The sequence below is a fragment of the Stegodyphus dumicola genome, chromosome X1 (assembly GCF_044657685.1).
Source record: "Stegodyphus dumicola isolate Sdum_Otavi_A_Nest chromosome X1, ASM4465768v1".
In the NCBI taxonomy this organism is placed as follows: Eukaryota; Metazoa; Arthropoda; class Arachnida; order Araneae; family Eresidae; genus Stegodyphus; species Stegodyphus dumicola.
Window position 1 is genome coordinate 153,444,256 of NC_140780.1, and position 13,058 is coordinate 153,457,313.

At 32.3% G+C, this 13,058-nt stretch overlaps 1 protein-coding gene across 8 annotated transcripts in view; it reads left to right on the forward strand.

Annotated features, from left to right (window-relative positions):
- Window positions 1-13,058, forward strand: part of LOC118190545 (SEC14-like protein 2) — a 186,482-nt gene that overhangs the window by 124,717 nt on the left and 48,707 nt on the right. For all 8 annotated transcript variants that reach the window (XM_035361277.2, XM_085808294.1, XM_035361279.2 and 5 more), the window contains 2 exons: window positions 4,598-4,743; window positions 12,369-12,444. In XM_035361277.2, the coding sequence (XP_035217168.1) occupies window positions 4,639-4,743; window positions 12,369-12,444 (181 nt within the window). In that variant the 5' untranslated portion in view covers window positions 4,598-4,638. The remainder of the gene's footprint in view (window positions 1-4,597; window positions 4,744-12,368; window positions 12,445-13,058) is intronic.

Genomic DNA, 13,058 nt, shown 5'->3' on the forward strand with positions numbered 1-13,058 from the left:
GAGAGTAATTATGAAAGTAGTTATTATAAATATATAACATTCATAGTAGGTTTTAAGTAAATAAAACTCAATTAGACATAAATAAAAGTAAGGCCCACCAGCGGCCGAGCGGTAAAGGCGCTGAACACTGGTAGTTCGGTCTGAGGTTCGAATCCCGCGAACGGGCTGGCTGCATGGGCGTTTTCGTGGTTTTCCCCATGTGTAACGTGTATACGAGCCAGTTTCCCTTAGAAAGTCCTCCACGAAAGGCATCCCTCCCTTTAGGCAGATAGCCCTCGTGTGCTTTGCCATAATTAAATACACCAACACCAACACCATAAATAAAAGTAAAGATACATATGTGGGTAAAAAAGAGTGTTTCTGATAACCGCATTATCACATTTATTTCTGTTAAATCTCGGAGGCATTGAAAATTGCCTCTGTCATGATAAATTAGGAAGGGTTCTTAAGGTAACATAATCAGTATTTTACCTGAAGTCAAGTATAAATTTTTTGGCGTTTCATATTAAAGAGTATAACTATTAACTTCTATATCTTCAAGATATGCAAATAAAAGACAGTATAAAGTAGCTAATAAATGTGATAAAAAATATATCTAAATCTAATAACTTCCCACATTCATATCTAAAATGAAATAATAACCTAACAAACAACATACATGACAGCACTATTTAAGAAAAAATATGAACTAGTAGTGTTTGAAAGTATAAATAGCGGAAGGAAGGTAACAGAACTAAAATTTCCAATTAATAAAAAAAATATTTGTTTTTTAAATAGTAAGCAATTAAAAGTGCAATAATTATGGATTGTAGTATTTACTAGTAACGCTGATGTTCCTTAACATCATTTTTTTCGATCATATGTAAATGTACTTACTTACTATTAGTTTCTACATTTTAGAATAGTGGTAGCTTACAATGATCATTTCATGCACTTTTTATAATCAACATTTCTTTTGATACTGTACAGAAATAATTTAAATAATATAGTACACGATAGTACACTATAGTAAGCTAAGTACGTTAACGTAAGCTCTTCGTTAAATAGCACACAATGAAACTTTTTGTTTTATTATCAATTTCTTTGTTATCACATGCACATAAAATGTAAGCGAAGAAAATAGAATATACTTAAATTTAATAAAGAATAAAACCTAATTTCCAACATTTATTTATTGAGATAATCCAATAGCCATGCATAACAGCAATATTTAAAAAACGCGAATTACATAGTGTTTGGAAGAAAGGTACCAAACGACAATTAATAAAACTGCAATTTGCAATGAATAAAAATATATTTATTGTTTTTAATATTACACACTTAAATATCGCATAATTATAGATTACAATATTTCATAGTAATCCTAATGTTTCTTTAACACTATTTTCTCGATCATATGCTGAAAGTCTGAAAACCAACCTGTTCGTTTAATATGAGTGTGATATACTTAGGACTTTTATAACCGAATCCGTGTATCCAAATATTGCACCGCTAGATCACTGAAGATTGGAGAACACCACCATGTAAGTTTAATCACCAGAAACATAAAACACCAAAACAGAGTACTAATTTCACTGTAGGACGATTTTAGCACATTGCATTGTAGAGCAGATGTTCACAAACAAAATAAGCAGAAATTCGGCATTACCACCATAATTTCTCCTCAATTCAAAATAAACTGCCATCATTATATGCCATCATTCTTTTCCATCGTTCTCTTGCTGTATTGAAGCTCTCCAGTATTTATTTCCGACGGTGAGTTACAAAACCGTGAAGAAAATTTTTCTGAAAATACAATTAAAATGGAGTCTGAAATTATTGCGCTGTTAACTAACTTGTTCGAATTTGGCAGCTAGCCAAAGCGCGTAAGCCTCGACCTCAGATTTTCGTTTATATAATCATCCAGTAAGTAATATGTACATGGAATGTCAATCTCTCGAACAGCAATTCAATCTAAATTTTCAGCGGTTTATACAATGGCATTAAACCTTTCGATGGTGCTTCTGATAATTTAATAGAATCTTTTTTAAATGGCATAGAAGAATTATTTCAACTGAATAGAATTACAAACAATGTTCACGATTATATTTACAAAAAAAAAAAAAAAAAAATATTTATCGGGCTTCCTAAAACATTTGTAATGTCAATATCGCCAAATCCCGAGTGTACCGTATACTAGGATTAAACCAAGCATTTTTAAATGCATGGAGATGGACAAAAACGTAACAAACAATTCATCAGAACTTTTATAGGTAATGAATTTCGTATTTTTGTTCACAGATTCTCTAAGTTTGATGTCAACATTTATTAGCAATTTATCAAAGTCATTAATTTTGTCGTTTTCCATTTAAAATGTTAATATTTCTTTCTCTTTTTCCATTAATTTTCCATCAGATATTTTGGACAGCCGTTAAATACACATGGATATGCAACGTCTTTTAACATTGGGCGTTTTCTCGGAATTCTTAAAATCGCCCCATTTATAATCGTGAGTACATCTTCACGCATTAATCCTATCTTCGCGAAAATTGTACTTTGTGCTCTGTATGCGGTAAAAATGTTTCATATTATGTCAGCATATTAATTCAAATAAATTCGTCCTTACTTCAAAAATAATAAATAAAGTCATATTTCAGCTGTAAATTAATTGCTAACATGTGATTTGCATTGATTTCGAAAATATGATTTTTTAAAATATATAAATTGCATAACTTGATAACTTACTTTATAGATTAGTTTCATTTTTAAATATTTTGGTATATTTTAATAAAAAATTATATTAAAAATATGTATATTATATTAAAAATATTATATTAACAACATTATATAAAAATATTATTTTAAAATATTATATAAAAATATTATTTATTTTAACAATAATTTAGCACGTATTTTTAGTACTAATTACATTTAATAATTCAAGTATTTATATTAAATTTATATTTCATTAGATGAATCTACCTTAGATTAATATATTTAGATGAAATAAAATAATGAAACATTGCAAAATAAATCTTATGCCGACTTCAGATTCTTGAAAGGGCAGGTTTCGTTTCGCGGTTGACCAACTAATAACTCAATGGTAGTTAGCAAAAGATAGATTAAGAACTTTGAAAGTACAGAAAAAATTTAGTGCAGATATCAATCCATACTATTCTAGACTTCAGCATAAGCCGTGTTCAGGTTTGAAGGTCTGTTTCTTTGAACTGCTCACCTATTTCTTAAACTATGCATTATCATACAACGAGTATAAATAAAATGAACTTTACATATGCAAATGTTCTTTATCTCTTTCTCTATAATGGAGTTTAGGTCACACCGTGAATGAACTTCTCGTGTTCTCTTCCAAAGTAACACCGGCTGCCTTTGTTACATATTTCTGTATATAAACCATATATACATAGATATCTTCGAATTTTTATGCCATTTCAACAAAGAATTTCAATGAAATTAACAGCTTTCAAAATTGAGGGCCGGCTTAAGCTTATGTTATATAATTATCAACAAACTTCAATCTCCGTTGAGGTGAGCATCCGAGTGGTATGCTAAATTTACGATCATATCTGAGAGGGAACAACCGAGGCAAGAAATTAATATTACAAACGTAATGTTGCTATTCAGTTTCCCTAACAGATGTAATTTGTTCAGAAATTTTACCGGGTATGTAATACAAAGGGTTTTTGAAAAACATTATTGCAAACTGTTATTGATATAACGCTTTATCCTAGCGTTCCGTAGCTTCATAAAACAAGGTTGGAAATTGTTTATGGAAACAACCTCAACACTAGGAGAAAGAGGGCTTTCTATGTGCGATTTCACTTCTTATATAGTTTCTGTAGATCCTAAGGCCTATTTAATAATATTCTCATTATGTTCAGTAGTTTAAATGAAAAATTTTCCTGCTTTCATGCGAAAAATTTACGGAGATGTAAATAATTAATAATTGCACGAGGGGCATCTGTTACAGTAAATAGCTAGTGGTGCTTTACCGAATACGGGACCATAAACCTACAAAACAAACAGCATTTGTTTTGTAGTTTATGCTTAAATCTAACTGATGGTTAAAAAAATCTTTTATGCTACGAAATGTGATCTAACTCAACAAATTTCTCTAATGCTTTCGAGAATTCGGGCCATAAAGGTATAGTATTCTGTATTCAACTTATTAAAACATATTGCCCCTTTAGCTAACTGAATCTCAATAAAGTTTATTAAAAATTATATTTTATATTTACAAAACCATTCTACTGAAACTGTTTTCCTGAAATTCTTTATTTTGAAACATTTTCTGATTGGAAGGACATGTTAAAATCAATACTTAAGGAAATAAATCTTACTTATGTTTGATGAGCACACTATACCCCAAGCTAAATTTTGCACATTTCGGTACTGAACTTCTGATATACGGGTGATATCACGGCAAGGGAAATGGAGAGCAGTATCTTTGTCTGCCATACTGACGGAATCGAACATTAAAAGGGATTAAATATTTTTCCATCTCCTATTTAAATTTCTTATTTTTTGTATTTATGTTAAGTAGTAAACAAAGTCCTTATTTTATTTTACTGTGTAATCTTATTTAATATCTTAATTTTAGGACTCTTAGAATCCTCTGTTGCTTCTTGATTCTGATACATTATGGAAAAGATGAACGGAATCAATGGAATAATTACACCAGATGAAGACATTAAAGATACAAATGGAATCATTATATGTGGCGAAGAGAGGGAAAAAATTCAACAAGTGAGTTACGTAATAACTTAATCCCTTGGAAGACTGGTAACTGATGTACACCAAATTTCATTATCTCTTGGTCATGCTTGAATAAAGAATCTTAATTGTTGAAAGTAGTTTTGAACTATGAAATAAGATGATTAGTGTTATGTAGTGAAAACAATTAAGGAGCTTGCAAAATAAAATAATCAGTAGTTTATTAAAGGAGGATTTCGCGGAATGGATATTGAATATCGTAGTTATTGCTTTTATGTGGCATTCCTGTAATAACTCATACAGCGTTCTTCTCATAACAAGCAAATACCACAGACACATAATCAAGGAAACAACATAATAAAAATATTAAAAGATTATTTTTTTACTCAAAAATCGCTGATAACCATGCGAGTGAAATTACCTCTTCAGGACTGCAAGATTATGACTTGGCGAATCATTGCTCATAACTCAGCAAATCATGAATGAAACCTTTTGAGATCAATAGTGCATGGTTTGGAGTTCAATTTGTTTCCATGGGCAGCTCAGTTCTCTGCCGTCAAGCTTCAAATTTATGGGACGAAGTGGAAATATCACTTCGAAGCTTAGGAGAATGACCATCCAATATGGACGTAGCCATTAAAACAACCATTACATCAGCATGAGTTAATATTCCTCATAAATGATTTGAACGTTTTTGAGGAATAAATGTTTAAAATATTAAACTTAATTTGATTCTTTTTAAAACTTAATCTGATTGTTTTGAAGCAAATATACATTTCGAGGGTAACGCTCAACTTTTTTAGTTTTTGATTTCAAGCTGAAGGGGGACCAAGGCGTTATTGGGGGTGTTTCTGAAGGATTCTTAGGACTCGGGTCCTCAGTTTGTAAAAACTCTCATTCATGAAGATTAGAAATTATTATGAAATTTCATCATAGAAGTAGAAAAGTAATCAGTTCTTCTTTGAGCTATGCATCAAGCTGAGAACTTCTTTAAAAGTTATTACCAAGTTTTTTTTTTTTTTACTTTCATACTAATCTTTCTTTCAATAAAGCAAAAACCATTCTTCTGGTTATGACATAGATCTAAATTAAAATGTCGATGCAAAAGCATATTTAATCATCGTTTTCATAAAAAAGTCTTTAGGTCTGACACGATATATGGAAAAGGCTGCATCGTTAGCCAACAGATTTTACTCTTGAAGCCTTGATCCTAGCAATTCGACGTTATACTTAACCCCAAATGACACACAAGATTATTCAACTGTGCTTCTGTAATCGTATGAGGCTTTGAATGTTTCTGTGATGGAATGTAATCCATGTCAGTGTCAGTTTCAAGTTTACAAGATAGCACGCTTTTTTCATCAGCTAAAGGAATGTTAATGGGTGGCTGTGGTACAGGAATCACGTCACCGTGCGGTACTGGCGAAATGCAGAACGAATGTTGGTTACTGAGCATGCTTCTGCTTCTTAAAGTTAAGTCATTTTGTAGTTGGTGTAGCAGTAATAGCAGTGATTTTTAGGCAGGATAAGGATTGACGCATATTTTCGAAGACACCTCGCATTTTCCGAATATATCGCCTGCAACAACGGTGATCCTAGCGACTAGATCCATATTGGTCTCAATGGAGCACTCGTAGATTAGGCTTTTCATATGGCCCCACAGGAAAAAGTCCAAACATGAGAGATCCGGTGATCCTGATGGCCAAGCTATGCGACCACCTCGATCAATCCATCTCCCTGAAAATTTCCTGGTTTGTATAACCAGCAATCCTCTTGGCAATCTACGGTAGAAAATGCCATTGGATGCGAAGACCGACCATTTTTATACCATTTACTTACAATATTACCTAGCGGCTCACCGTTTGTATTCCACCCATACATTCTATGATGGATATTGCTTGTAGTGCTGCCTTCTATCACCCTCTAAAATTTTTCCCATTTGTTCAGATCCATCCTGTGGGTTACATTATTTATTTGTGCTCAGACTCTTAACATCATTATGCAAGACTGAAAGAAAAATGTTGTTACAAAGACTGTATTCTGTTTGATGTTGCTGGAGACACTAATTGTTTATTTTGTTTGTCAGGATTGGAATTTGCATTCTTCAAAGATGTTTCATACACTATAGCATATAGGCTACCGATATGGTTTTGTGGTCATAAAATGTTATTGTGAATTAAATTATCGAAGTAACAAAATAAGTTTCATGGGTAGTCGAAGAATTTTGGCCTCTAGTTGTTTTATCGCTTTACTGAGGACTTTCACATCTTATGTAGCTAAAACTATAATTCAGAGTAGTAATACAAAGATATTGAACTATTTTTAAAAAATGTTTTCAATATTTACGCACTAAAATCTAATCAGAATTGAAATTATATAACAGGAGGTCGTTCATCTGTCGTGAGGGAGCAGTATATAGCGGGAGTAGCCAAACTTCGTGACACGAGGAGCAGCATTTTAACATTCAGGAATTTTGAAACCCGCAGCTAGGTTTTCCAAGAGCCGTAGTGCCGTATTTATATCATTTTTAAAATAATAAAATTGAATTTGCATGAATAGAAACGACTGAATTAAATTGATAAGAATTTCTCGTTTAATAAATGTGGCTATTTGTAAATAAGAACTTTTATTGCATTTCCCTTATTTTGAAAAACGTTTGTTCCTACCATATACAGATTTGAAATTGTTGTACAATGCGACTGATTATTCTTTTTTAAACAGAAAGTCAAGCGTTTTCTTTTTTTTTTTCCTTCCCTTCCACCCGTTTATAATTGTGGATTGGTATTAGGAGATGTAAACTGAAATCAAAAGAAGGTATCGTAAAGATCTTTCCGAGTAAAATAGCATGAAAAGCTTTTCATTTGAGAGGCGTTTGAGGCGCTAATTTGAAAAGCATAGTCAGTGATTTTTCTTCATTTTTAACTCGCGTAATAAAGATTAGTTAAATATTTAACTAAAATGAAAACTTTCTTGCTTACCATAATTTATGGCTAAAAATCGGAAAATTTAAAAAAAAAAATATTAAATATTAAATTATACAATTATCGTATACAAACGAAAACGTAATGTCCCAAAATGAACTGAGGTGCAGTTCACATTTAAAGAAAATAATGTATAATTGGACTTATGGTAAATAACGTAGTTCTGTTTAAAACTGTAGATGTATTTTCAAAAATGAAACTGCTTTAGCTACAAGCGAACCGCATTTAAGGCGCCGAAAAAAGCCTCATTCAGCTCGTAAGCCACAGTTTGGCCATGTCTGTTGTAAAAATGAAATGGAGGAAGGTAACAGAGAGGTAGCAGGAAGAGTTATTCGCTTAGATATGACCTCAAGTTAGCGCAATTAACGTTAACTACTTTGGAAGATTATTAAAATTCCGCTATCACATTAGTTAAGATTAATTAAGTTAATTTTTCCTAGTTAGTTCCCTTAGTTAATTTTTCCTAGAAGCTCACAAAGGCAAAATTTGTGAAGCCCTTATTAAATCAGTCAGTTAAGGTCAAATTACATATGATTAAACTGAAATTATGCGACACTTGCTACCGTTTTCATATCAGATTCGATGATAGATGGTTTTGGCTTCAAGTTTCAGTCGAAAATAAATCGTTACAAAGCCACTTGAAATTAATAATTAAGTAATTTTGCATCTTGAAGAGGAAATTCATTTCTGTACTGTGCTTTTCTTCAAAATTTATAAAGGTTCCTTTAAAACCACATCAATCTAAGGTACAGAGTTTACTGAATTTAATACAAATATTTTGCTTGAAATTTGTGATTTATCCAGCTATTCAGTTACAGATATACGTATTCTGAGCTCTTCAAAGTACTTGATTTTAAAATAATACATTTTTAGAACCGAATAAATATGAATACGGTACAAGGTGATCTGAAACTTAAAGCAGCATTTAATTTTTCCCCTTTTGTTAAGATTTCTCTGTTTGTTGTCTTTTAAGATTCGTATTTTCTGTATTAAAAATTTTTTTTTAAAGTTAAGAAATTCCATTTATTTGAAAATCATGCATATCATGTACTTTTTAAATAACTAATAAAAATGAGATCAATGGGAAAACATTATTTAATTTGAATGATTATTTTGAATGACTGTTCTTTTATGACTTAAATAACATATAGTCATCGTCAATAGAACATTGTAAATATTAATACTTATTTATAAAAGTTAATTATATGAATATTTTTAAACATGCAGAAATTTGCCAATATAGTGACGATCGAGCAGAAGAGATAGCTAAACGCTAAAAATTCCACCTAATTTGAAATCCTTGCAAACGGGCTATTTGGTTTTCTCCATGTGCAGCCTGAATATGAGCTAGTTTTCCTTACAGAAGCCTCCACGAAGGCAGACCTTTCTTAGGCAGATATCTCTTCAGTGCTTTGCGTTATTAATTTAACCTGACTGGAGAAAAGTTTTCACACTGAATTTAAAATAAAAAGTATTTTATAAGTTGCGGTACCTTTTCGCCTATTCTGTTTTTACGCTTTTTTATTGCCATAATGTAATTGGTTTATTTGAAAAATACACCTCGTAAAAACCGTGGGCTAGCGGGCGAGTGGCAGTTCACACTGGTAGTTCGGTCCGAGGTTCGAATCCTGCGAATGGGCTGGCTGCATGGGCGTTTTCGTTCCCCCCCCCCATGTGTAACATGTATACGAGCCAGTTTTCTTTGGAAAGTCCTCCACGAAGACATCTCTTCCCTTAGGCAGACAGGCCTCGAGTGCTTGTGAGGCCCTTATTAAATCATAATAAAATAAACCAAAACCAAAATAATCGTGTTAAAACTAACAAGATAGGCTTTAGATACAGAAAAATTGAGAAACGTGTTCCTCTCCCTCCAAAAGGGGTAAAATATAGGGAAAAGTATAATCAAGTGGAAAAAAATACCATTCAGGAAGGCATAAAATCTGTCAGTTACTCCTGGAATAAAGTTTCTAGCTATGTTCATTATTAACATGTCATGGAATATTCCGTCTGTTTTGGTTCATTATTTTGCCAGTCGAAGTACATCTCGTGTTTTCAGTTCTAATCTCATTCAATATGTACATGTTATTCTGCATTTCTAGATTATGCAACTGTCAGAGTTATTATCGATATTATTTTTCTGCTTTCTTCCTTTTCAGTACTGAAATCCAAATAATTTCATGAAAACTATCTTTATTTATTCACGATACGCAGCAGTAAACATATGGCTGCATTTTATGCTTTGTTAAGCGTAATTTTTGAAGGTACACTTTTAATACCCGCGAAGGAAAATAAAAATGCATTTTTTACTGTTTCTGAATCTTTGGAAAGATGATATTCTCAAGAAATATTTGCTCGGGAGTTATTGCATTAATGTTGACACTGAGAATGTTCCTTTATGTAATAAAAGTAATTATTCAGATTTGCTTTCTGCGTTTGGTCTTCGAAGCGATTCCGAAATGGATGTAGACACAAAAGGGGATACTGTTTGATCAAAGTAAAGTTAATAGGCTTGTACTTGCAGACATATATTTTAAGCTAGTGAGCAAACATTTTTGGATAATCCTGGAAGAAATAAACCATGTTATTGAACATTGCATATTTAAAGGAAATGCCCTAATATTCACGGCACAGGAATCAACAGATGTAATTTCTAAAATGTAAGCAAATTCTAGGAGTCAAAGAAATATTTTAAACGGTTACTGTCAGAAATTGTTAATTATAAAAGTTATAAAAGTACAGTTGTCCCATTGTTATTGTCACTCTGGAGGAAATCAAAAAAAAACACAGAAATTAAACACCAGCGAGTTTCAAACAGGTTAGAACTACACAGATATTACCAAATATGGAAATTACTCTCTTTTTAAGCAATAAGGAAGTGAATAAGGAAATTGCGGATAACTGTGCTGCCCAAATCAGCCCATTACAGAATATTTCATAATAAAATTAAATCATTTTACGCACCAAAACATGACGAAGCTCCGAATTAAAGCATCGAGCTTTGGAGAGGAGAAAATGCAGAATTTTTCAAAATACGGAATTCCGGTTTGGTCATCAGGTCTTTCAGGATGTATTTATAATGCGGAAATAGAACCACCAATAAATTACCGTTATTAGACACCATAATATCTATGTTAACTAATGCATAGCATTATGCTTATTTTAATCATTTAAAACAGTAATATAGAAACAAATACAAATTTCTAGCAATATAAAAAACGGTAAGGCATTGCTATGATGAACAGAAGACGACCTTAATAATCAAGTCTATAAAACTACGACTCGTTGTAGTTAATGAAGTTCACCACTTATTAAGCCCATGACTTTAAAGACAGTGTGTACAATTAGCCCTCCGCGATACAGAAGCTGATACCCACTGGTAAGTAGTACTATTTCTTATACGAGGCATGATTATAAAACGAAGTTTTTTTAACCTAACTTTACCTTCTCAATTATTTATTTTATTACAATTGTTGTGTAAAAGGAGACATCTTTAGGCTTCGTGTAGGAATTTATAGTACAAAAACGGTAATTAAATTTTAATTTGATTGCCTGATTTAACTTAAGTAAAGGCATTAATGCTATGTATGTGTATCCAAATATGGTGCCATAAATCAGTAAAATATTAATAGCAAACATTTCAGTGCAGATGTATTATATAATTTGAATATTAATTTAGCATGAGAATTGATTTTTAATCCTTCACGTTCTTTGGCCCAGCAGCAGCAGCCGAAAGGTAAAATGGCTGGACACTGATAGTTCGACCCGGATTCAAATCCTAGCGAACGGGCTGGTTGCGCGAGCGTTTCCATGCTTTTCTTATTAGGTAAAGCAAATATAAGCTAGTTTCTTTTAAAAAGTATCTGATTTTAGGCAGATAGTAGACCCATCAGCGGTCAAACGGTAAAGTCATTGAACACTGGTAGTTCAACTTGGGTTCGATTCCAGACGCATGGGCTGGGTGCATGACCATTTTCGTGGTTTTTCCCATGCGTAATGTTATTAAGAGCCAGTTTCCCTTAGAAAGTACTTCACGAAGCCATCCTTTCCCTTATGCACATAACCTTTATGTACTTACGCTCTAGCCGTTTAGAGGCATTGGCCAGAAGAGGCCAGAAGCGGTGGTCTTTTTACTTTGGGGCACCTAATAGGTGGGACACTGTTGCCTTCCAGTATAAAATAGACCGACAAATTGCATCCATGCCTGCTCCGGGATTCAAACACGGCCCTTCGTCACCGCAGTCGGCATCACTAACCGTTTTCCCGTCTGAGCGGCCCGATGTGTTTCTCTTCGAATTAAAATTAAACTCAAACATATGACTGAGTAAAAGAATTTTAGCAGAAATTTCGAATGGTATATGTATAGCACAGTACTTTATAGATGAATATCTTTCTTATGATCGTGGATTTTCAAGAAGCTCCTATCGTATTTTATAAACACCAGCGCAATTTACTAGTAGTCTTTTAAAATCAAAGCTATTTTTACTTAACTATGAGCTAATTACTGTTATTTGCTATTAATTTAAGCCATTTATCTGAACCAGTTTCTATTAATTTTTCATTTTAAATTGAGCAGCATTTTGTACAAAGTAATATATTTGTGTTAAAAAAGTGTTAATCATATTATCTTTTTGATGGATTGCTGTGTTACAGATAATAAAAAATCCTTTATTTTGTTAGCTTCGAGAAAGAGTCTCAAACATCCTTGAGCCTGAAAAAAATGAAAATGACTTGTATCTTAGAAAATGGTTAATAGGTAAGTTGTTTTATCGATTTATAATATCGAACAAGTTTTTCAGATCATTCAAAACAGTTTTGAGTATAGTAGTGTTAGTACAGATTTATGTTGTATTTTTATGAATGGAATCTGTTACCTAAATATCTTTATTACGTATTTCTATCCATTAAAATGTCTTACTTCATGTAGTAAGACAACGCCCATTTTAATAGAACCATGAGCATTCGGGCTTTCGTAGTATCCTGAGCTCTTACCTATATCAACTTTCTCAAGCATAATAATAAAACTGTGAAAGTAAGTCGGATTTATAATGTCTATAAGTACTGAGGTGTTGCAAATGAAATCAACTTATATTTTTCCTAAAGGGAGATAGCCTATGTACACAGGTTATCAGCAGAATGTATTAATATTCTAATCTATGTGCAACCTTAAATCTTCAGTAAGAATTTAACGTCTCATTATTACAATTATACCTCACTGTTTATCAAATTGCTTAGTGTCATTAAATATGCGGAAACAATAATAAAGTGCTTTACTTCTGCAGTCATAAAATAGTCATAGGATACAAAACGTTTCTTTCCTCCATTAACCCCGATGTCAAATCTCTCGCTCTGTAAATGGTGGTAGAGATT